General features: G+C 39.5%; 1 protein-coding gene across 5 annotated transcripts in view; it reads left to right on the top strand.

The window, feature by feature from the left end:
- Window positions 1-26,826, top strand: part of ROCK2 (Rho associated coiled-coil containing protein kinase 2) — a 221,518-nt gene that overhangs the window by 161,086 nt on the left and 33,606 nt on the right. For all 5 annotated transcript variants that reach the window (XM_089672059.1, XM_089672057.1, XM_089672055.1 and 2 more), the window contains exons 10-21: window positions 2,296-2,359; window positions 4,882-4,973; window positions 8,348-8,396; window positions 10,292-10,427; window positions 11,629-11,720; window positions 11,831-12,077; window positions 12,737-12,843; window positions 14,080-14,239; window positions 19,652-19,812; window positions 20,063-20,247; window positions 23,861-23,930; window positions 25,263-25,366. In XM_089672059.1, coding sequence (XP_089528185.1) covers window positions 2,296-2,359; window positions 4,882-4,973; window positions 8,348-8,396; window positions 10,292-10,427; window positions 11,629-11,720; window positions 11,831-12,077; window positions 12,737-12,843; window positions 14,080-14,239; window positions 19,652-19,812; window positions 20,063-20,247; window positions 23,861-23,930; window positions 25,263-25,366 — 1,467 coding nt within the window. The remainder of the gene's footprint in view (window positions 1-2,295; window positions 2,360-4,881; window positions 4,974-8,347; window positions 8,397-10,291; window positions 10,428-11,628; window positions 11,721-11,830; window positions 12,078-12,736; window positions 12,844-14,079; window positions 14,240-19,651; window positions 19,813-20,062; window positions 20,248-23,860; window positions 23,931-25,262; window positions 25,367-26,826) is intronic.

Raw genomic sequence — 26,826 nt, 5'->3', positions numbered from 1 at the left:
CTACTTTCAGAAACAAATCAGACTATTTGGATGCCTCTCTGTTTATAAGTGTGGTTAATATTCAGAAGCCTACGTTTACTTGTCTGCATACTATTTTTTAATGTACCCTTTGCTTTGTTTCTCATTTTTGTCAATAGATTTGTTACCTCTGTTATAATTGTCCAGATTGCATCACATTATATTTATTTATTTCAGGTACTTATACAGTGCCGTCAATTTACGCATTGCTTTACACATACTGTATACATTGTACATTCACATCAGTCCCTAACCCTCAAGGGGTGTACAATCTAAGGTCCCGAACTCCCATTCATACATACGCATACAAGGGTCAATTTAGACAGGATTCAATTAACCTACCAGCATGTCTTTGGGAGCGTAGGAGGAAACCGGAGTACCCGGAGGAAACCCTCGCAGGCACAGGGATAACATGCAAACTCCAGGCAGGGGATGTGATGGCTAAAATTCGAACCAACGACCCTAGTACTGCCAGGCGGAAGAGCTAACCATTTAGGCACTGTGCTGCCCACATTTATAAAAACATTGCAACCCCTTATTATTGCTGAAACAGTTGTGTAGACTGGGGAGCGCAGATCTATCACCACTGGAGTCCTAGAGAGACAGAAGAAACCACTGGCTGATAAGATTCTGCACCAGGTGGACTGACGTTAAGACCTATTTGCTTAAAACACCTGTAAAATATATACATGTCAAAAAATAGGTGTTGCTAGGCCCTGAGGTTGCATTGTTTAGGACAGGGTTGGTTTCAAGTCACTGCATGTCCTTTATAAATGGTCAGAAATGTCTCAATGCGAAATGTGTATGTACACAAGTCCATCATTATTTACAGCTTTAAAATGCAAGTCCACTAATTAAAACAGTTTTCCAAAAGTTTGAACTTTGGTTCAGGTATGCACATATGCCAACTTTGCAAATAATATTTATTGCTTTATTTTGATTGGTCAGGTTGTGCAGGCACCTGCTGTACCCCATGGGGAAATGTTCACATTTTATTCGTAGCCATGTTGTCCACCTTCATTTGAACTGGAATGTTACCATAGACATGCATTAGGTGTGTCTAGTTCCCAATAGCCATTAGTCAGTTTCACTCCTCCATTCTCTCAACTGTCATTTTCCAGTGCAGTTTTAAGGGCCAGTCCATCTAAAATGGATATGAGCATTTATGGTAGAGGATAAGACAGCCGAATCACAGTTAAATATTTGCTTAGGTTTTTCAGGGTCTCCATTTGTGATACATCTTACCTTAGGTTCCAAGGTCTTACATACCTGCTATGGCATTGACAAGGAGGTCCTGCTCTCTCTCGTTTGGACTTTTAATGTACTGTATGTTATTTATTAAAGAATGCAAGCCATTTGGCAGTAACGACCAAATTCCTAGCTGTATAGGAAAAAAGCCAGGAACAATGGTGGTGAGATCTCATCATAAGGGTCTCTTAAAGGAAAAGGAAGCTTTTGGGTGGCAGGTGCATTGACTCTTAAGGAAAAGCCCAAGTTCTTTAAAAAATTTATAATATATAAATAGTTTAAACATTTTTTTTTTATCTCATTAATTGTTTTAAAAATTAGTCTGTTTTAAAGCTGTTAAATATTTGGGAAAAAGGAAAGGTAGACTGTAATTCTTTAACTTTAAATAATGATTAGAAGATAAGTTTGTTGTGATCAGGAGTCACCTAAACTATGCAGAGCAGCATAACCGTCCTGTGGCAAGACTTCTGCACATGTGTTGGACAGGGTTACAGGACGTGAATATATGCCTGCAAGGAGCTGCCAGCTGGACCTGCTCTTTGAGATGGTTAAGGCTTCCAAGGCATTCTGGGAAAAGTCACAGTCTGTTCCCCTGAGGTTAGCGGCAGTAAACTGTGGCTGAATTCAGTCCTTCCTGAGTATAGCTTTCTTCTCCTCGCCTGCCCTGGATCATCCCATGACCTAAATGTTTAGAAACACAGCCGTAATCAAAATATTTCTACGCTGCCGTCTTTGATCCAAATTGTGCAAACTGTTTAGAAATCTGCCCTGCTATGGCCAAGTATTTTTATGAGTCTGAACTGTTCAATGTCTTTCCCTCCTCCTTTCTTTCTTTCTTTCTCTGTGTATTTATATATATATGTGTGTGTGTGTGTATGTGTATATATATATATATATATATATATATATATGTATATATATATGTATATGTATATGTATATGTATATATATATGTATATGTATATATATATATATGTATATGTGTGTATGTATATATATAAAGTTTTATTTTTTTTTTAATTTACACAGATTGCTGAAGGACCCTTCCCAATTCAGGGAAGAAAAGAATTCTTCCATACAGCCTACAAAAGAGGTAATTGTTAGCCTTGTGCCTCAGGTAGTGTCTCTGTGTGACGTGTTACCTTAGTGGCTGAGAGCCCAGATATTCAAATCATACCAAAAGGCTTTTCAGAGAATCCAAAGAACTCTTTGCTCACTAGAACTCGAAGTCTTGCCTACCATCATTGTTCTGTCGTTATCCAGTAAAAAAAGGAAGAAAATGTACAAAATGCTCTCCCCCAGTAATACACATGCTGAACTCTGGACTGACTCTGACCACTTTATTCTTTTCAATCATTTTTATTGGAGTATAAGAATAATCATGTTGCAAGTTTTACACCATAGCCACATCATTCAATGCAATAATACTATACCATATTTATTAATGATGTTTACACACATCTGTCACCATGACATCTCTGTCCATCAATAAAGTTTTGGAACATTCCAGGAAATAACCCAACGAGTATATTTTAAATACACGGAGGTTCCCGACGTCAAAAGCTAATACAAGTAAACTGAGCTCAACTCTTGGCAAACTGGTCCAGTGTTGCATAGGAATTTGGAACAAGAAGGAAACTACCAAGGGTAGAGAGAATGGAGGTGGTCAGCAATAAGAAACAGCACATTTTTCGTTTGCACCTCCTATAACCATGGTGGGGAAAGGGGATGGGGGGGGGGGGGATGTTTTCAAAAACTCTTTTTTTCTGCTTCTAAACACTGAAGCTTGAAAAACGCTACTAGCCTAAAATAGTGTGCATGTACACATGGGATAACACTATTTTAGCTTCTAGGAGCAGAAAAGATGCTGAGAACAGCTTCTAAAAGCTTCAGAAATGCTAGTGTGCATGGAGCCTAAAATAGTTTGCTTGGACCAAGCTAGTCTGAACAAACTATTGCCTTCACTAACAGATGCTGGGAGCTCTGTATAAACTGTATGCAGGATTGACTGCATACAGGATGCAACATTGTGTTCCAGCAGTGGAAAGTGGACATTCCGTCCCGCTCCTGAAACAAAAGAGAGTCCGGCTGAGCATTGCTAAACTATTCACAGGAGGCATTTGTTTGTTTTCTGAATTAATATAAGGCTTCCTCTGATTGGGAGTGGAGATCGTGACATCATCTGCTTACCTCAGCCAATCAGAAAACACAAAGCTTCCTGTGAATGGCTGAGCAGGTCTCCACCTGACTTGAATTTGTTCTGGGGATGGGAAGTCCCCATCCTGCTACTGGAACACAGCTTTGTATACTATATGTAGCTGATGCTACATACAGTTTTTGCAGCGCTCATTGATGCATCTGTTGTGAAAGGTAATCGTTCGGACCAACTCAGTCCAAACATACTATTTTAAAGTTGCAGAAAGCTGGATTTAGGCTTTAAGTAATACAACTAGGTCTTTTTCTCCCTCCAGTTTGTTGGACAGTGAAGGGCAAACAGCATATTCTCTCTGTCCCTTGCTCTCTCTAGCTGTCAGCATGCCCTTTGTTAGCACTACAGCACACCCATTCAACCTCCTTGTGCTGTTTCTCACAATCCCAGTCTGATCTCTGCTGTATAGCGGATTGCAAAAGCTGATATCAGGTAAATTTCAGGTACTTGCAATAAAAAAATAAATAAAATAGATTTATTACATAAATCTGGAAGCTGGAATATTTTGTGTTTTACATAGACCTGGAGTTCAGCTTTAAAAAACAATGCTATGTCATATGACAACTCCACTATATTAAAAAAGTAAATGTTTATGCTTAAATTATGTGTAATTTCCATCCATTCTTACGGTAATGCAGAAATAAACTACTGTCTCTGTTCCTCAGCCCTGCGGTATCCAATACCCGACTTGACACTAGAAAAGTCATATTATAATGATTATATCAGTCTGGAGGCTATTGACCCAACAGCTGGAATCTATCTGTGCTGTGTCTAGTTTCTGGGCCTGATAAGCCAGGATATTTCCAAGTGGTGTCCATATGAACTCATATTCACATTCAGTGCATATTTAGAGCCCTGTCCAGCTGCTTTGTTACAGGGACACTAATGGAAAATACCTGGAGGCAGAGGAATGTACATGAACACACATAGTACCTAAACCCTGTTAGATTTTGTCAGGTAAAAGAAGCTGTTCCTTTACCTTGTATGAACTTAACAAAAAAGCCGTCCATTGACCTTCACTTGTTACACCATACATAGTGATTACTTATTGGATCAGCCCAAATCTTTTCAAAAGCTAGTCTTGGCAACCTTAGAAATATCCCCATCTATAGTAAGTTGTTGTTTTCTATTAAAAATGTGTTTGACAAATTTGAATTTTCTTCTATGTAAAGTGTATGTCCCTCTGGGGTTGATTTACTAAAACTGGAGAGTGCAAAATCTAGTTCAGATGTGCATGGTAGCCATTTAGCTCTAACTTCAGATTGTTCAAGTAAGCGTTGCCAAAAAAAAAACTTGGAAGCTGCAGAGCTGCCCCAGATTTTGCACTCTCCAGTTTTAGTAAAGCAGCCCTTCTGCGTCATTAACACGTGACTTATAATGTTCTCTTTACTATTCTATGTTTGTAGGAATCTGCACAGTTCCAGAAATCCATTCAGCAGCTAAAGGATAAGCTCCAAAATGAGGTGCAATCTAAAGAGGAGCTTGAACACAAATACAGGTGTGTAAACATTGCCATTGTACTGCTTTACATATCAGAAGATTGGTTAGACATTTAAATGCACAGTTCTGTACCTGCTCCACTTCTCTCCCTGTATCTCTTCATGGGTGCATTGACTAAAGTAGGATATACGCTCACTGGCCTCTTTATTATGTGCACTTGTTCAATTGCTTGGTAACACAAATTGCTAATCAGCCAATCACATGGCAGCAACTCAGTGCATTTAGGCATCTAAACGTGTTGAAGATGACTTGCTGAAGTTCAAACCAAGCATCAGAATGGGAGAAGAAAGGGGATTTAAGTGACTTTGAACATGGCATGGTAACTGCTGATCTACTAGGATTCACACACAACCATCTCTAGGGTTTACAGAGAATGGTCCAAAAAAAAAAGAAAATATCCAGTGAGCGGCAGTTGTGTGGACAACAATGTCTTGTTGATATCAGAGGTCAAAGGAGAATGGGCAGACTGGTTCAAGATAGATAAAAAGGCAATAGTAACTCAAATAACCACTCGTTACAACCAAAGTATGCCGAATAACATCTCTGTGTGCACAATATGTTGAACCTTGAAGCAGTTGGGCTACGGTAGCAGAAGACCACAGCAGGTGCCACTCCTGTCCACTAATAAGGCTACAATTCGCACAGGCTCACCAAAATTGGACAATAGAAGATTGGAAAAACATTGCCTGGGCTGATGAGTCTCGATTTCAGTTGCGACATTAAGATGGTAAGCTCAGAATTTGGCATAAATAACATGAAAGCATGGATCCATCCTGCCTTGTATCAACAGTTCAGACTGCTGGTGATGGTGTAATGGTGTGGGGGATATTTTCTGTGCACACTCTGGACCCCTTAGTACCAATTGAGCATTATTTAAATGCCATGGCTTACTTGAGTATTGTTGCTGACCATGTCCATCCCTTTATGACTACAGTGTACTCATCTTCTCATGACTACTTCCAGCAGGATAATGCACCATGTCACAAAGCTCAAATCATCTCAAACCGATTTCTTTAACATGACAATGAGTTCACTGTACTCCAGTGGCCTCCATAGTCGCCATATCTCAATCCAATAGAGCACCTTTGGGATGTGGTGGAACAGGAGATTTGCATCATGGATGTGCAGCCGACAAATCTGCAGCAAATGCATGATGCTATCATGCCATTATTGACCAACATTTTTGAGGAATGTTTCCAACACCTTGCTGAATCTATGCCACAAAGAATTAAGGCAGGTCTTAAGGCAAAAGGGGATCCAACCTGGTACTAGCAAGGTATACCTCATAAAGTGGCCGGTGAGTGTACACTGAGAGTTTTTGTTTGTTTTGTTCATCCAAATACCCTGACAGGTCCCCACATCCACACAATTGATGCCATGCTATTGTATTCTAACAGTGGGGAATCTAACACCTTAGGACTGGAAGTGTTACTGCAGGATCACCAGGTGAAAAAAGAATACAAAAACCCTTTTGTCCAAGTATACAGTAGGTATAGAAAAGAATCACTGCCTTTTAAATAATCACATTTTGTTGCTTTACAGCCTGAAATGAGGACAGGCACAGTTTTTGTTTTATCCAGATATATTTACTCAGTGCCACTTATAACATCCAAGTGAAAGATATAACACCAACATGTCAGGGGAAAAAAAAAAATCAAAAACAGAATGACAGTTGGAAAAAGGATCTTCTCCTCCTAAAATGACTTGTAAACTTAGTCAGCTGTAGCTAATCACCTTCTTAATGGCACACAAAGCATTTAGACTTTCAACTGTGTTCAGCTGTGGTCTTTTTGATTAACTCAGCATGAAAAGAGCTTTCCTGGAGCATTTCATTCCCTGATAGTGCAACTGAAGCAAACAACTATGTGCGGCAAGATACTGTGAAAGCATCTGTGGGATAAAATTGTGGACAGGCACAAGTCAGGAGATGGATACAAAAACAATTAAAAGGCTTTATCAATGCTCAGAAACACAGTAAAGTCTATTAAGAAATGGAAGGTATTTGGTACAACACAGACCCTCCCTGAATTAAGATATCATTCTAAACTGGATGAAAGCGCGAGGAGGAAACCGATCAGCGAGGCTACCAGGAGGCCTCCAGCAACTTTGAAGCAGTTGCAGGAATTTATGACAGAGTGGTCATTGTGTGCATGTGACAACAATATCACAAATTCCCCACAAATGTGGCTTGTATTGGAGGGAAAAAGCCGCTCCTCAAGAAAGGCCACATGAAGTCATGACTGAGCTTTGCCAAAATGAACCTTGAAGATTCTAAGGCCACGTGGAAAAGGGTGTTATGATCAGATGAGGCTAAAACTGAATTATTTGGCCTTAATACCAAACGATATGTGTGATGGAAATCCAATACAGATCACCATCCAAATAACACCATTCCTACAGTAAAGCACAGAGGTGGTAATATCCTGTTATGGGGGGGTTCTCTGCAGCAGGGACTGGGGCACTTCTTGGGATAGAAGGAAAAATTAATGGGGCAAAATACTGTTAAATTCTTGAGGAAAATCTCTTTGCCAGATCCCTCTGCCAGAAAGATGACAATGGGAAGAAGGTTTACCTTACAACATGACAATGATCCAAAGCAACAGCAAAAATGACCACACAGTGGTTGAAGGAGAAAAAGGTGAATGTCCTTGCATGGCCTAGTCAGAGCCCAGACTTAAACCCCATTGAAAATCTGTGGAATGACTTGAAGACTGCAGTCCACAAACAATCACCATAACCATTTAACTGAACTTGAGCAGTTTTGTAAAGAAGAGTGGGCAAATATTGCAGTCTAGATGTGCAAAGTTAATAGAGACATATCCCAATAGACTAAAGGCTGTAATTAAAGCAAAAGGTGGTTCAACAAAATACTGACACAAGGGGGTGTTCCTTTTTCCAACTCACTGATTATGTTTTTGAATTTTTTATATTTTTCTCTGACATGTTAGTGTTATATTATTCACGTGGATGTTATAAGTTGCACTGAGTAAATACATCCGGATAAAACAAAAACTGTGTCTGTCTTCATTTCAGGTTGCAAAGCAACAAAATGTGATTTTTTTTTTTTTTTTTTTTTTTTTTTTTAGGTGGGTGATTCTTTTCTATACCCACTGTAGATCTATGTTTGTCCCAAGCATGTTAAAAATGTACTTACTTTTGGCTGACTACTCTTTCAGGAAAATAGGTTATATTTTAACTTTCCTCCTGTTACTTGAAGTCATGCCCCCATGTTCTTGATCTTAGCTGATATATCTACAAAATAAAAGCAGTTAGAGGTCCATGACAGCAGATTGGTAAATTCATTGTAAGGCGCAAATTACCATTTGTGATAATGTAAGGAATTTTCTAAGTTTTGTGTGTTAATTCATTTAGGTCCTTAAATTCTCGGCTGGAGAAGACATTGAGGGAACTGGATGAAGAGGTAATTGTTTAATTGCTTTCAGTTATACCAGCTTAAGTTGAAATTAAAGAAGCGCTCCAGCTATATATATATTTTTTTTTTTTGGGAGGAGTAGAGCGGAAAAGGCTTAAAACCTGAGGGGTGAAAATATATAGGCAGATCTTTGAATCTTTGGTTCCACCTAATCTGAGGTAGAGGAGCAGTTCACATACCATCACCAGATGAATAACAGTGCTAGAAGTCACCTGCTTTGCCACCAAATGTTGTGTAAGGTCTTCAAATGCACAAGTTTGGAGGATTCAATAAAAATAGCTGGACATTTATATAATAAGCAATGTACTTCAGCTAGCAGCCAAGTGCTGTCCAAATGCAGATGAGCGCTAGAACGAACATCAAGTGTCGTCTGAAATGAGCTGTAAAAGCAAATATGGTGAAAGTAGTGAATAAAACTGTTGAAATCATTACATATAACTACTTGTCACTGTATTTGCAATACAGAATTGCAAGTGTGCGCACACAAAATATTTTGAAACTTTGTGGGAAAAATTGAATGGGTTCCTTTTTTGCCTTATGTTAGCTGAACTGAAAACTTGCATGTAAACCCTAATTAAATGATGGTTAGTTTATTCTAGCACTAAGTATCATTTACAATGGAAAGTATAATTTTAATTTCTTAAATGTACAGTACAAGACACAGGCTGAGTATCTGTAGACCCTGGGTTATAGGCTGGAACCTTTAGGTGATTGGACACTGGCAAAAGTTTGCTGGACAGGCCTACCCCCATTTTTTGCTAGTGTCCTAAGGTGATGGGCCTCTTCACCCTTATGGGGCAATAATTTGATTCACTAGGTAATCCTCTTATTGCATTTTTCGTTCAGCACTGTCTTCCAATTCAACAATAGAAGCAGTGTATCCAGATCAGTGCAAAATCACTATAACTTTGAGAACCCTACTTGATCACACACTCTGGGAATGGCCTGTGGCTTTGAGCTTTTGAGGACAGTACCCCTATAAGTATACATCACTTTGTAAGTCCTTAGTTTTTTTGCTTAGTGTCCCAAGGTGATGGACTTTTTCTTCCTTATAGAGAAATCACTTAAAAGAGAAGTTTTTTGGGGGGGTCCCCAAATTATACTTAGGTGGATGCATCTGTCCCCCACCAGCTCTAAGTGTAAGAACTCGGCATTCACGTGACTGCTGAGTTCTCACCGCCGCTCTGAACAGAAAGCGGTGACTGGACTGCTGGGTTGTGGAGGGGGAGGGAGCGGCTGGCTCACGCTCTTAGCTGCTCTCAGAGCTTTGGCGGTACTTCTTCTTTAACTGCTTAATTTTTTTTTTGGTCTTTGGATTATTCAATCAGCTCTTCAGTCACTTCACTGTCTTCTAATACAACAATAGAAGCAGTGCATCCGGATCGGGGCAACCTCCGTAAAACCTTGGGAACTGTACCCAAACCCTACACTGTTGGGATGGCCTGTAATGTTACTTTGGGGCACTGGATCCTGTATGGACACTCACCTTGGCACTTTGTGCAGCATGTTTACTTAGCCCCAGGTCATGGGCTGTGGTCCATCACTATAGTAAGTGTATTTTATTGAAATTCCCAGGGGTCCCAACTGGAGTATTTTGTCCCATTCTAAAATGTTGGATTTTTTTCATCACTTTCTGTCATTGTGGCAGTTGTCACCAGGACAAATTGAAGGGAGAATTTTCCCATCAGGGAAACAGACAGCAGTGAAAACCTAAAAGAGGCTCTAATCATTCTTCACTCTATACAAAACTAAAAAAAAAAACTATTTTGCTTTTACATACGCTTTAAATGAGTGATTTGGTCTGTTCAGTACTCGCTCTGCTACCAGTCTCTGCTTTTTTTTTTTCTTCTCATGAACAGTATTTTTGTTTGTTCTTATTGTAGGCAAATTCTCGGAAGAACTTGGAATCCACTAGTCGGCAGCTGGAGAGAGAGAAGGCTCTTTTGCAGCACAAGAGTGCCGAGTACCAAAGAAAAATTGAAAATGAGGCAGATAAGAAACGCAGCCTAGAAAATGAAGGTTTGTGAGCTGCATTGTGTGCCAGATATGGAAGGAATGTTAAATCAGTAAGATCCTTTAGACAGTTGATTGGCAATGGTTAAGGAGGTGTGTAGTGATCTGCTGGCTTTATTATAGCAGACAGTGCTGGCACACTACACTCCTTTCTCTGAGACTGAAGGGTGCTCTGAGCACGTCGGCTTAAAAATGTTTGCCGTGGGATTTTTTTAATCTGCATAGGTTGTTGTGGTACTGGACCTGATCATCTTTTGCATGCAGCTAGGGTTTTTTACACTGGTGTAGAAAAGAGAGTGATAAGATTTAAAAAAAATGTTTTATTTAGGCCCCTGGTGACATTCTATTCTCAAGTAAAAGCAGAAATCTTAGTAGTCACTGTCACTTTGTCCTGTCCCCTTTTGGGCTATTAAAAAGGAAAATGCAACCGTTCTGGGTAAGTTCAGATGTCAGAGCTTTTCTATATCGATAACGTCACTGTCAGTTAATGAGGGTAATGTGACGTCATCCACCAAGGAAAGCTCAGAATCTTACCCAGGGTGAACTTGCTCTTCCTTCTGATAGCCCAAAAATTGGGCACCATCAAAGGAGGGAGGTCATGCTCCACCATACTTGAAACCCTATTGCGACGAGGACTTCAGTAGACAAGAGAGGTAGCAAACAAGGGATGACTATAGTTTGCTGGGGAAATGAGCTGTCAGTAGACACAGCTGACCGTGTTAAGCTGACAATACACGTTATGGTCTGATTGTAGAATCCATGTCCAATCTTCTTTAGATTTACAAAACTGTGTAATGTGAAGCCACTCCAAATAATCTATTTCATTTGTATCCTATTGACCAGGTCCACAAAGTTGTGGGTAGATCTAAAGGCATTTGTGTAATCTGACTGTAACATGTATTTGTATGTTCTGTACTCCACTTCGCGGTATCTCCCTATGTGTGGATCCTACACTAATATACAATCGTAGTGACAGTAGACTTATAAAGATGCAACTATGTTTAAAGTAAAGTCTTGTAGAAGTAACCAAGGTCCTTCTTATACATACATTCATATATGAAAAGACTAGATTTGCCCAAGCCTCACAGATTGCACTGGTTTCTGTTGGGGAAAATATAAGTGATATACAAAACAATTGTTTGATCTTTGTTTTTGTAAAAGGGCTTTTCAGCTTTGCAGCACAGAAATTCTTTTGTCTCTTCTACAGTGAATAGCCTTAAGGATCAACTTGAAGACCTGAAAAAGAGAAACCAAAATTCCCAAATCTCCAATGAGAAAATAAATCAGCTGCAAAGACAGGTGAGAACATTTTTATTTTTCCTTTAAATTGAGTGGTTTGCACTCATACTAGACACTTATAAAATGTTTACACTCATACTATGCACCTAACTTTGCCCCTTTATTCCCAGCTGGATGAGGCCAATGCTCTCCTCCGGACAGAGTCTGATACAGCTGCCCGTTTACGAAAAACACAGAATGAAATGTCCAAACAGATTCAGCAGTTGGAAACAAATAATCGTGAACTCCAGGATAAGACGTGCATGTTGGAGAATGCTAAACTCAAGCTAGAGAAAGATTACATCAACCTGCAGTCTGCTCTGGAGTCTGAAAAGAGGGATAAGACTCATGGTTCAGAGATCATCAGTGACCTTCAGGGTAGGGATATATGCTATTTAAAAAGTATTTTTATTTTTCAGCTCTCATACAAAGTCATAAATATGTTGTAATTTGAAGTGAAAATAAGTAGACTTTGCTTGGCCTCATAGTAGCTGTAATTAGACTATTCTTAATAAATATTTAATCATTTTTTTTACAGCCATGCAGCATTGACTGTCAACCGTTCTATATACACTGTTTTTTTTTTTTTTATTTTAAGGCCACAGCCTCCAAACATTAATATATTAATCTGTTAGTCACTGGGGGGGTGGGGTTTATCCAGGGGGTCAGTTAGGCCTCATTCAAACCTGTTTGTTGTGGTAAATCAAGTTAAAATGTGTTCTTTACTACATGGCGAAACGCGTTGGAGGGGGGGAGGGAGAGGTGCAGTTCAGGAGAAAGGAGAAGCTGAAAATTATGGGCAGCAGGAACTGCGCTTTCACCAGATAGTATTTCATGACTCCATGAGAAGGTTGCTAAGAATATTTGGACAGTAAACTCTTTATTGAAGTTTGGCAATTCAAAGAGCTGGTAAAAGTTGCCAATATAGTTTTCTTTAGAACTTAGACATTTTTGTTTAATTTTTTTTTTAATATGTACAGCGCAACAGTGAGTGATAATTGGCAGTTGGCTGATGTCTGTCCTTATCTTCTGTGCAGGCCGGATATCTGTTCTAGAGGAGGAAGTAAAGAAAGGGAAGGATCTCCTGGCTCGGGCGGAATCAGAAAAGAGACAACTTCACGAGCGATATGGTGCCCTGGAAAAGGTGGCTTTTTTATCAGCATTTGGTTTGTTTATTAACAAACTTGGTATCAATTAGCTTTATTCACTTGCAGATGAGCATACGCATATATGTGGCATCACGGAAGTGGGTCTTTTTCCGTGGGGCCACATATAGTATATGCACCTCGGTGCTTGTGCTGAGCGCGTGCTGCACAGTTTGCTTCCAGCACAGAAATTATACTCTGCTATTAAGTCTTATGCCCGTTTTCCTTTGATAATAAAAAAAAACAAATCGGGAGATATCACCCTTTACCATCAAATGAAAGACCAATTTGTCATGATAAAAACACTAATGCACTCAGTAGTTGTGATATGTACATATGTCAGAGTTGTAAAACTTCAGGCATTAAGATTAGCTTTACCCTTCTTAACCCCCCCGGTCACATCAGGTGCGATTTGCATGCCATGAGACTTGCAAATCGTATGCCAAGTTGCACCCTACTGTCTGCAATATGAGCGGTCAAATCGGTGCAGTTCTGACTTGGTCGGAGCAGCACCGATTTATAAAGTAGTACATGTACTACTTTTGGTGCGATTTGCATATACATCTGTGTCAGATGTCTTGCAAATCGCACCTGAAATCGGCATCTCACCCAACTTTGAAATCATGTGACTTCACTGTAAGTTACACGACTTCAAAGTCAGGCTTGATGTTACCGGGGGGTAATAAAGGAATTAACATTGCTGTAATGACAGCAGGATTTGGGGTAAATAAAAAGGGTTTTATTTTGCTATTAGTACAATTAGCTTGTTCATGAGGGGAAGAGTTCCCTTTACCATTTTAATCTGTTCAGAATTTATGCAGAGGGGAAAATGCTTTGTTGGATGGAGTAAGGTGAACCAAGGTTTTATATCATGCCTATGGATAAAATAAAAGCTGTAAGAATTAGGCAGACAGAACACATTGCAGAAATGTATTTTAAGCATCCTAAAATGTTACTATTCATTTGTAATAAAATAACCTTGAAATGCTGTGGTTCTTGTCATTTGACATATTCCTTAGCATAAGTTGTGTGCCCCTGCTCAGGAACATAGTAGATCATGTGACTGAAACTTTAACCATTCTGGGATATTTTATTAGATGAGATTGGTGTCATTGTTTGATACTGAGAAACATCCCTGTGATGTGTGCTCTCTCCCCTAATATTTTTAATGTTGACATATAGGAACACTTTAATTGCTTTGCTTGGTAACCATACCGTTGTGTGTGTGAATGTAGGAAAAAAACAACCTGGAGATTGACATGACATACAAGCTGAAAGCACTGCAGCAATGTGTGGAGAAGGAGGAAGCCGAACACAAAGCCACCAAGGCACGGCTGGCTGACAAGAACAAAATCTACCAATCTATTGAGGAGACCAAATCAGAAGCCATGAAAGGTAGATTGATTGTTGAACACTTCCTTTCCATCGATGCTTGCTTGTTATGAATGTAACAACTCTGCAAGGGCAGTCCTTTGAATTTTTTTTTTTTTTTTAATAAAAACATTGTCAGTATGGTAAAAGCAGCTCAAGAAAGCTTGATGGCTGCAAATTATGTGACTTATTTTCCAGTGAGCTGTTCTGTAATATGTCATTATGTACTGACATTTTTCTTGCATGAATTTGTTAAGAACAGATCAAGATAGATACCGTTGTGCCCTTTTCCATACTGTGGTTTCTGCAATCAACTGATGGCTTTTTATGCCCTTTTTTTCCTTTTCTCCCAATGCACTTCCCTTCTAATAATGTTGTTTCCTGCTGTTATATACTCTCAGGAGCTGGAGAACTGTGAGCGTAGTCAGATAGTTGACATGGCAGCAACTGTCAGGCTTTTCAAGCAACATGCAGACTAAAAATATCGGTCTTATATTAAATAACTGGTTTTAAATCTATATTAATATTTTCTTTGTTATGGGATGACCACTGTCTCCAAGTTGTGCTTGTTAAGTTCATCCTGCTACATTCTCCCCTGATTCTTAAGCAACTGCACCAACACCACACACTGCACAGGCATAGTATTATGAGAACCAGCATGTTGCACCCCCCCCCTTCCTCCTCCAGACCAGTTTTCAGCGCTGTAATAGTTTGACAATTACTCTATCATGCAACACTGTACCCAAATTATAAAACCAAATAATTGCAGTGCTGATGCCACTTTCCTGACTACTTAAAAAATAAAAGACATGAGATTATCAAAAAAAGCACTCCATCCAATAGAAAGTTCTAAATGCCATTAACATGTTGCCGCCCACATAACACATATGCGCAGTGGCAAAAGGGTGGGCTTTAAAGTCCACATGCCGCACATATGTGTCTCTGGGCAGGCTATGTTTCTGTACTAAGATTGTACTTCCAGAACATAAACCTAGCTGTCAAAAGCAGCCTTCGGTCTGGATTAACGAAGCGTGCTCTCAGCAAAGAAACCAAACTGTCAAAGACAGTTCTCGGTCCAGATTATTGATTGTTATCTGGTGAGACCGGCTCCCAATCACGTGACCACTGTTGGCAGCCAATTACAGTGGTCACATGATTGTCAATCCTTCCCATCCACCAAACGTTCAGAACTTTTTAACGAGATTTTGGGATGGTAAGGGGTTAAATACTTTGCCTTCCATAAAATGAGATTGTGCTATCCATGCATAAAGTCTATAACATAAACTAATATTATATTAGTCCAAGTGTCTTCAATCCTTCAAATCAGTGCACCAGTGGTGCTTGTCATCAGTGTTGCTCTACCACTATCTTCAAATGTCTTCAGTCACCTGCAGTGCTAGATATCACTCATAGTATGCACTCATCTTATTAGTTGGACCTCATGTGGTTGACAAGGACAGAAAAAGCCTGCATCCCCTTAGGGGGAAAATCTCCACCAAGACTATGTTAAAAATAAATCTATAGTGCTTCCCATATATGTAAAGAAAAAAATATTAAAATGCCAAATTAGTTGCATCAATCAATGCATTTCAACTTGTGTACAGAGACCAATCGCATACATATGTCAAGGACACGGAGTATGGACACTGCTGCTGTGGATCCACATGTGTGTCCAGACACCTTCCAGCATAATGACGTTGCCTAAATTTACCTAGCAGTGTGCCGCCTGTCCATTCCAGTACAACGGGAAGGACTGCAAGTGGTTAAATAGAATTTCTAATAGTTCCTGGTAGCTGAATGTTTGTCCTTGAAAGGCTGTTTTATGTTTGGAAATGGTTGTAATACCTTAGGTGTGACGCACAACATGCCATTGGTCTTCATTTTTTTTTTTTAAGTGCAGCCATGGGGCGGACTGAAAAAGGTCATGTGAAATTAGGGCTGGATTCTTCCTGTGAGCCATACACAGGGCTTAATCCTGCCCTTCTCTGCTATGACTGGACCCCACACACGACTAAAGAAAGACACAAAGATCTAGTTATACCTGTGCCAAAGTAAACAGCACTCAGTCTGCAGGGTTCAGGCCTGACATCCTTCATATAAAGCCATGCAGTCTTCACCCAGCAGACTCTTTGGATGGAATTCAGCTCAATTTGTTAAGCTTTCTGTATATTTCTAGATTGTTTTAAAGCCTACCTTAATTAACCTTTTCAAATACCATCCCATCTTTCACAAATAAAGGCCTGCCATGCAAATGTGATGTTTACGAACTAGCCCTTTCTGCTTTTGGAGAGGTTTGCATGCATTTCCCAGATAGCATTGCTTAAAGTTCCCTATTTGAATTTGCGACCCCTGTGTTGTCACTTATGTTCCAGCATGAGCTGCCAGACCTAGGTCATTATTTTCCCTATGACAAAACCGCAGCGCAAAAAAAAAAACAAAACATATAAATTAGTTAAACAATAAACAAGTACCAAAATAAATAATAATATTAAGAAACAAAAGTCCCAAATCAGTAGTGAATATTGTGCTCCAATCAGAAAATAGTGCTCCAAAAAAGTCTCCAACGTGCCCACACCATCTGTGACTTCCAATCCTGCCCGCTATCACCAGATGAAATGGAGTCTTAGCTGATATGGCTCAAGAGTCAAACAGGCTTAAAGGTGGGGTATAACCTCCACAAATGTATCCCACTCAGGAAATCCTTGCTTGACAATCTCCAAACGATCACCCATAGTTGGATAGCAATGCAAAAGAGATGACAGAAACACCGATCGTGTGATACTGTTTTTAATAGTTAAAAAATTGATGCCCATATGGCACTCACATTTTAAAAATTTTTTTTAAGCCTTTTTGAACATATAGACTCCTCAGGCAGATAACAGATCCCATCAACATTAATCCATGGAACCAAATAGCAGATCACATCAGCATTAGAGAGTGAACTGGCAGCAGTCTATGGAGATGTGCACTCCTCTCCAACAAAAAGCTCTGGAGCGCCACAACCACTGTGCTTTCCACTCAGCGGACGTGACGTCACGAAGCCTCCGTCAGAACCAGAAACTGCGTCAACCCAGGGCATTATCACAGACATTGATCTCGGGTTCCTGCTTCAAGATATACCTCCCCACTACTCCCACTTATTTGATTCCCTGCTTTTAATAAATGAGCCTCCTCTGATCACTCCTACTGCGAATTCACTTCCCGATCGGAATCCTTCGGCTACCATTCACAATGCAATATCGTTCCCTCTAAAATCGGCATAATGCATGAAAAAACAATCCTAAAAATCAATTTAAATAGCAATATTAATTACTCAACCTTCAATATGGAACCATAATTAACACAAATATAATAAATAGTCAAGAATTATATTATATATATATATATATAAAATTAATTATAAAATTTATATAAATTAATCAATGTTGGATTCCTCTATAATTTTTACCACACTTCCTTCCTTCAATTACCAACTGGATAAGAAACAATTCAAGTCTATATCTGCATTTAACCCTCTAGGGTCCAAAGTACTTAATTTTAGAATCCACTTTGTCTCATTCTGTGAGACTGACCTCCTCATGTCACCACCACCCCAATGGGATTCAATTCTGTCAATCCCTCAGAACTTAAGCAAAGATGGATCCCTATTGTGACATTTTCTAAAGTGATAAGGCAGGCTATGATGTTTGAAACCTTTTTTGATATTCCTAATATTTTCACCAAGCCTCATGGCAAGTTTCCTAGTTGTCCTCCCTATATGTTGTAAATGACAGAGACATTTCAGAAGGTACGTTACATGGTTACTATCACATGAAATACATTTCTGAATCTTCTATGTATCCCCTCTGACTTGAGACTGCAATTGCACTTTTTTCTTAATATTATCACCCCTCATTGTTTTACATGCTATAGGCCTCCCACATGTTAAAAAACCCACCTGATCCAAAAAGGTAACCTTCTTGGAAGGTGGATCTGGGACATTCTTCACAAGTTTAGTCCTCAGGGTGGGTGTCGTCCTGTAAATAAATTTGTTCTTCTTGGGCAAAAGCTTTTCCAATACCTCTTCATGCAATAAAATTGGCCAGTGATTCATAAATATATTCTCTAATAGTTTGTGTTTTGAGAAACCGTAATAAATGCCAGATCAAAGTTATCTCTTTCTAATTTTTTTCTTTAGCAATTCATCCCTTTTCATATTCCTAACCTTGTCCCTGGTGTCCCTCAACTCTTTTCCTCTATACCCCTTCTCCTCGAATTTTTTAATTAAAATCTGTCTGTTCACTAATGTCTAATTCTTCATCACAATTTTGCTTGATTTGCATGAATTGGCTTAGGAATCACTTTAAGCCATCCATGATAATGACAGCTATGTGTTGGGATATACCCGTTCCTGTCAACTTGTTTGAAATGGGTGTGTGTATTTATGCGCTGCGTTTTGGTCACATTGTGTTGATTTTTTTTCATCTATGAGCAGCAGTAATTCTTTATTGAGGTTTTGATTTTCTTTGGCGGGAGTTTATTTTATTTTATCATTTTCCCTGAGCTGCCATTCAAACCAAAAAACAATGGGTAGGGCATTTACTTGAAGTGTGTAATAATAAAACTACATTTACCCAGCAGTCCTTTCTGCTTTGAGAAAGCTATTATGCATTTTTTATTAGCCTACCAATGCCTTGTAGGGAGTTTTAGCTGGAGGATTTGACTACAAAGATCCCAGGAGGAGCCAGTATATGGTTTAACCCACCAGCATCCATCCATCCATCCATGACTGGCATATTAATTTTTGGGTGGACTTAAATTAAAACATGTCATTAGATAAAGGTGACATCTTTGCAAAACTCCTTCTGATAATGCTGCTCATCTTAAGAAAGAGCAGGGAAAAGCAAACTGCACTCGTGTAACTAAAGAAATGTTAAAAAAAAAAAAAAAAACTCCAGGTCAGTGTCCTAAAGTTTAAAAACAAACAGGTCAGTATGACAGCCAGTTGCCTAGCATTTTGAGAAAGAGGTCAGTAATGCCTATAGAGTAGTGATCACCTGTGTTTACCTATCCATTTGATAATAATAGATAAACACGAGTAATCGCTACTCCATAAATCCATTCTGAAACTCAAACATTGAATTCCAAACGCTTATAAAATTAGCCTACAAATGCACTTTACACAAACCCAGAAAAAAAAAAAGAAATTGATTAAAATCTAGTACGTTTTCTGAAGCCCTCTGTGTATGATATAATGTCCTATGAGGACACATGAATGTTTTTTGTGATAGGGAAGTTCCAGCATGAAACTTAGATCTGTCTGCTGGAACAACAGGTTTCTCTGATAGGTAAAATAATAAATGCTGTGAAGACCTATTTGCAACATTTGTAATCACTGATCACATCTGATTGACACATAGCAATACTGACCAGCAGTGGGTCTTTATCTACCCGCAGACATGGAGAGGAAGCTGCAAGAGGAGCGCCTGTCCAAACAGAGACTGGAGAACAACCTGCTGGAGGCAGAGAAGCAGTGCTCAATGCTGGACTGTGACCTAAAACAAGCCAAACAGAAGATCAATGAGCTGGAGACCCTCAAGGACAAACTCACTGAGGATGTAAGTAGTAAAGCTAAAAATGAGTTACGTGTGCAATATAACACAGGCTTAATTTTGGCTGAAGTGTTGATTAAAATGACAATTTAGTAAAAGGTTTTTCTTGAAGATTAAAGTAGAGAAGAATTAATGACCATGTCCATTTTCAAGTCTGTATGTGTTTTCAAGCTTATAGTGAATTACCTCTCACTGGGTATATTGTGTGCATAATTCTAAATGTGTTTAATTATTTTTATTCTCCCCTCCTCCTTAGGTTAAAAACCTAACATTAAAAACTGAGCAGGAGACGCAGAAGCGGAGCTTGACTCAAAATGACTTGAAGATGCAGCTGCAGCAGGTGAACAGCCTTAAGATGTCAGAGAAACAGCTTAAGCAAGAGATCAACCACCTGACGGAGATCAGAGCGAGCCTTGAAAAACAGAACTCTGAGCTGCGCAAGTAAGTGACGGTGATCTCCTAGGACCTAGACAATATGGTGGGGTAGGCTGAAACTCCTAGGACTCTCAAAAGATCTTCTAGAAGGAAGCAGCATAGGAGTTTTCTGTACTTTTTCTCTTAACGTTAAGCTTGAGTAAAACCTTTTTTACATAAATAGGTGCTTTGGCAGTTGTTCATTACACATGATTGCTCTGCTTATTGTACAGAAGGCCCAACTGTGATTATTTGCTATGAAGCATTTGCTGGCATATTAACAAACCAATCTAGGCTGGGGCTACCCAGGTGATTTATGTCCAATAAATATTCTGGAATCAGGCACTTGTATCTTATCACATACATCTTAATAGACCTTTGGCAGGGAGATTTACCGCAATAGTATTAAGTAATTGATTTCTTGTGATTTAAAAAATGTCACAATTTAATTGCGTATTAAATCACATATGTGTCAGCCATAAATACCGTATTTTCGCTCCATAAGACACACCTAGGTTTTAGAGGAGGAAAACAAGAAAAAGAATATTCTGAACCAATGGACTTCAGACATAGTACAGGAAATGACCAGAGACTGCGGATGTACTACAGGAGATGACCAGAGACTGCAGACATAGTACAGGAAATGACCAGAGACTGCGGATGTACTACAGGAGATGACCAGAGATTGCGGACACAGTACAGGAGATGACCAAAGACTGCGTACATAGTACAGGAGATAACCAGAGACTGCAGACATAGTACAGGAGATGACCAGAGACTGCAGACATACTACAGGAGATGACCAGAGACTGTGGACACACTACAGGAGATGACCAGAGACTGCGGGTGTAGTACAGGAGATGACCAGAGACTGCGGGTGTAGTACAGGAGATGACCAAAGACTGCGGACGCAGTACAGGAAATGACCAAAGACTGCGGACGTAGTACAGGAGATGACCAAAGACTGCGGACGTAGTACAGGAGATGACCAGAGACTGCGGACGTAGTACAGGAGATGACCAGAGACTGCGGACGTAGTACAGGAGATGACCAGAGACTGCGGACGTAGTACAGGAGATGACCAGAGACTGCGGACGTAGTACAGGAGATGACCAGAGACTGCGGACGTAGTACAGGAGATGACCAGAGACTGCGGACGTAGTACAGGAGATGACCAGAGACTGCGGACGTAGTACAGGAGATGACCAGAGACTGCGGACGTAGTACAGGAGATGACCAGAGACTGCGGACGTAGTACAGGAGATGACCAAAACCTGCGGGCATAGTACAGGAATTGACCAGAGACTGCAGACCTTTGGGAAGCGGTGGGGTACCCAAATTTGATAGGTACCTGATCCCACTTTTGCTGCGATTGCCTCTCTCCCCGTAGTCTTCTGGGACACGTGACAGGTCCCAGAAGACTACAGGGCCATTCACATAGCGCAGCACTTCTTGCGCATGCGCAGTGGGCATTCGGCTGTGAAGCTGCAAGCTGTCACAGCCGGGTGCCCACACTAAAGATGATGAGGTCATGAGGACACCGCTGGACTGAGAAATAGGTAGAACCAAGGAGCAGGTTCCCCTGCACAGAAGAGCTGAGCGGCCGGCCCGGTATTCTAACATGGCGGCGACAGAGGGAATACCGGCTGGCCGCTCCATAAGACGCACAGATGTTTCCCCCCATTTTTTTGGGGGAAAAAAGTGCGTCTTATGGAGCAAAAAATACGGTAGTTTGTACGACTAATGTTATGTTGCAAAGTAAACTTGGTGCCTCCGGCCAGTGTGGGGAACCTTCGTTTCTACTTTGTGGATGCCACTACCTTGAGGATTACGTAAAAGAGAGAAGCGGCTGAAAAAAGTCAGTCACAGCCCACATAGACATAATCTTAAGAATGTGACATCTGGATTCCCTGCCTACCAGTCAGGTAATTCTCTGTCACATAGTTACAGTGGATGTAGTACAAAGAATGGTCAGAAACCATGCTATGTGCTGGCCTTGAAGCTGTTGTCTCATATCTCATATTTTGCTGATCAAAGCACACCTCAGCCTCTTAAGACCCAGAATGCACATACTGAAATTCGGCCGATTCATCAGGAAATTTCCGTACATGTGTGCCAGCGTCAATGGCTGTAAGCACTGAGGATCCCCCTGTTGAAAATAAGAGAACAGCAGGAGCGATCCCTGCACCAACATTGCATTTTATACCTATCTACATGTATACCCAGCTTTACTGATGGCCCGAGACACTGAACTTAGGAGGAGGGGGGGGAGACAAGAGAGGAAAGTAGCAAGGGAACTTTCAATTTCTTCAGAAAGACAAAATTAGCTCATTATGCTTGATGCTAGATCTCTGTACTCCCTAATTGCAGTTTGCAAACAAATGGACCCATGATGAGCTGATTACGTCTACTACATGGATATGCTCTTGGTTTTGAAGGTTAGGAGCTATAATCAGTTCAATTTAAACAGTTGGCTAAAAGATTGTATATCAGACTTCTCAGGAAGCAGTATCTGACTGAAAAGATGTATTGGCCATCCCAGAAGCAATAAAGATGTGAGTAAGATAGTAATCAAGAAATGGAAGGCTGTAAAGCCATAATATTCTACAAATTTGAGGATATTAAAAATTGTCTTATGTCTAGTACACACAATGAGAAAATCGGACAAACGATCGTCCGTTTTTTTTTGCATTCTAGCCTCATATCAAAAATGAAGAGGTTATTAAAGTTATGAAAATTCTTGTACAACGGAATACAACTTTGAAAGTGATGTATTATTTTGCTTCTGAGCATCCGTGGTCGCTCGATTTTTTTTTTTGGATGAATACTTTACTAATTATAAGAAAATTGTTTGTTCTGGTATCATACAAGAAAAATTTTCATGCTGGTCTCTTTGGATAATTTTGCGTGAACTGTCATGATCGGCTCTTGAAAGCTGTGTACTTATGATCAGACTATTGGATGATTGCTCCAAAAGCTGTATTTTTCATCCGATATTCTAGTTGTGTTTACGAGTCTTTAGGTTATGGCTATACAGGAAATTTAGTCACTAACTTGTGCTTCTAAAATTTTTTAGACTGAATAATCTTATCACATTAATTTTCATTTTCAACAAGAGGTCAGTCATTAAATTGAGAATTCAATTTCTGGTGATCAAGCAAAGCGACAGTGTAATATTAGTGATTATTCTCTCTTCTGCAGATGCTAATGAAGAAAGCGATTAATTGCTGAACATTCACTCCTTTATGAATCTGCAAATTTTTATTTTGTGGCAACAATTCCTTAAAGATTTGATGAAGTAGCAATATGTGATACATTTAACAATTGATATTCAGGACTTTTCAGTATGTCTGTGATATTGTTGAATATGGCAGTTCCAATACTGTTTATGATGATTTCTGATAAAGATCTGCCCGCATATCCACAGCTTGATGCACAAATTTCCATATTTTCTGAAATTGTAATGTCACATGTCACAGAACAATTAGTTTGGAGTCAGAGAGGACTTGTAGTCATGTGTCTCCTTAGGAATGGAGGATAGCATAGAAGTAGCAAGCCTCAAGACAGCAGAAGACATTCAATTGTATTTGTGTAGATGGAGAGTGGCGCCTTTTATAAAATGTACTTATGTTTTGTATAGAGAACGTCAAGATGCAGACGGCCAAATGAAGGAACTCCAAGACCAGCTAGAGGCGGAGCAATATTTCTCTGTAAGTATTCTGTTTTTGTGAAACCAACCAAATTCTTTTTATCGTTGGGATACTTGAAGGTATATTACAGTCTAGTTGTTTTCAAGCTACATCTTTCGCTAATATGTCCAACATCTTGGCAGTCATGGGCAGGCAAAATGCACCTACTGTATTCTGAATGATTGATCAGTGAATGAGCATGTCTTCCTTGGTCTATGATGGCAAAGCTTCTATGGAGCTATTATATGAAAGCTTTCCAAGAAGATTATATGTACTGTGAGAGTTGAAAATACAGCTTTACACAGGTGTATAGAGGCCAAGGCAAACAATATTAACAAAGGCTTCCTTGTCAGCTTCTGCCTTAAAACAGTAGCAAACTCTACACAAAAAAAAGGAAAAAAAACCAATACTTGCACATCATGAAAAGCATACCTTTTAATTGGAACCCCCCAGTGACTCGCTGTAATTGGTGCAGGTGCTCTCATCTTTGCCCATTCTTCCTTCCAGACCCGTGCACTCCAGCCATTTGAATGGCTGGACCGCAGTAATGTCCTTGTGAGTCACGATCGCTGCATTGACTGCAGCAACTGTGAGTATCTCCTAAACGGTGCAAGCTTACGGGGTATTCAGTGTACCTAAGGGTAAGCCTTTTTTAAGCTTACCTGTAGGTTCAAGTAAAAAAGTGTACTTTACTACCCCATTAAATGGAATTCAGGATTTACAAAAAGGTGTTAATTGAAACTGGTCTAAATAATTTAGTAGCATTTACAGATGCTCTTCTAGATTTGTTTTTATGCAGTCTAGATAACACAACCTACAGATTCTACACCATCAAGCCATACAATGAGTTATGAAGATTTCAGCAAGGGATGGATGACAACAATATTTTATAGTAGAGAGTGGGAAAATCCGTCAGCAGATTCCTGGACAGTTTTAATAAGCCAGTTTATCAACCTATAGGTTGAGACCCCAGGAGTTGCCCAGCACGACATTTGTGGGCTACACAGTTATATTAATTTGATATGATTCTGTTGAAGGAACAAACAATTTTAGGATCAAACTACAGTAGTATGTATCATTATGCATTAATGTGTTCTTGTGAGCTGGTCAGGTCTGCTTTGAAGGTCTGAACCTGATTGAAAGTGATGATGAAATAACTCCAAGGCCTATTGGTGTCTCATAAAATGTTACACTACCACCTAGGGCCCAAAATATAATACTGCTTGAGCACCTATTTTTAAAGCCCTGATTAGATATGTAAACTATCTAAGCACATCATAAAGTGCATAATTGATGTGTTTGAATGGATATTTTAGGCTAACAATGGTATTTTTCCATTTTTCCCCTTTAAAGACCCTGTACAAGACGCAGGTGCGGGAATTAAAGGAGGAGTGTGAAGAAAAGGTTAAGCTGTGTAAGGACATGCAGCAGAAGGTGCAGGAGCTCCAGGATGAGAGGTGAGATATCTGATCAGTGCTGATGTAAGATGCCTGTGCTGAATGTCTGTTGACAGCAGATTGCAGGGTTTCAGTATGTGAATGTTGTTATATTCTTTCTGCCATGCAGTAGTCCATATTTACTGTGCAGTTTATTCATTGTGTTTCTAAAATCTGCTGTTCCTTTCCCAATCATTTAATTCTGTAGTTTTCTTAACCATTAGCCGCCCGGCTAATAGCCGTTTGGCGGCCGGAAAAATGCTTTAGATTTCCGGGTGGACGCCATATGGCGTACTCCCGGGCATGCGCAGTTTGTACCTCGGACACGGCCGATGACAGATCTGAGTACCGGCCCCCATTGCCGGTACCATGTGACCTGCTGTGACCAATCACAGCAGGTCAAGACAGTTGTATACAATAGATGGCTTCATTCATGCCATCCATTGTATACTAGTGTCTAGCTGTGAATGGTCACAGCGATCACATGCACGTCTTGTGATTAGCTGTGGCCAAATCACAGCTAAGCACAAAAAAAACAAAAAAAAAAACCCTGAATGAATCGATGTCATTCAGGTAAATGCTTGCTTATAGCAAAGTAATTCTTTGCTATAAGCAAATTGTGTAAAAAGAAAAAAAATACTGATCACTTCTCCAAAGTAGTACAATGTTACTATGGTAACATTGTACTACTTTGGTCATAGTGAAATATGAAAAATAAATCTTAAAAAAAAAAAAAGAAAAAAAAGTAACAAAAAATTAAAAATATTAAAAAAATATATATATATAATTTTTTTTTTTCATACTGTCACCAGTCAGTGTCCCTGATAACCGCCATGCCAGTTATATGATAATGCTGTACTGCACCGATGACCGTATGTAAAAAAAAAATAGTGAAAATAATTTTTTTTAATTTTTTCATTTTCCGAAAAATTATGACAAAAAAAATACAACTTTAAAAACTCGCCATTCCTCTTATGAAGTACGCCAGACTGTCTACTTTGCAAAAAGGGGTCATTTTGGGGATATCTGTACTGTTCTGATATTCTTGGACCTCAAGAAATTAGATTGGCTGTCAGTACTTCAGGATTGATCAATATTCAGATCTATACCATAGTTTGTGAACTCTATAACTTTCCTACAAACTAAAAAATACATCCTAATTTGGGTTATTTTCACCAAAGACATGTAGCAGAATACGTCTTGGCCTAAATGTATGAAGAACAATTATTTATTTGCAAACTTTTATAACAGAAATAAAGAAAAACGTGTTTTTCTTTCAATATTTTCGGTCTTTTCTTGTTAATTTAGCAAAAAATAAAAACCCCAGCAATGTTTAAATACCACCAAAAGAAAGCTCTAGTTGTTTGAAGAAAAGGATAAAATTTTAGTTTGGGTACAATGTTGTATGACCGCGCAATTGTCATTCAAAATGTGAGAGCGCTGAAACCTGAAAAATGGCCTGGGCAGGAAGGGGGTAAAAG

The sequence above is a fragment of the Staurois parvus genome, unplaced genomic scaffold (assembly GCF_062004578.1).
Source record: "Staurois parvus isolate SC_StPar_1 unplaced genomic scaffold, SC_StPar_1.0 ptg000118l, whole genome shotgun sequence".
Lineage (NCBI taxonomy): Eukaryota > Metazoa > Chordata > Amphibia > Anura > Ranidae > Staurois > Staurois parvus.
Note: the sequence above shows the minus strand (reverse complement) of the source record. Positions and strands in the feature narration are given on the sequence as shown.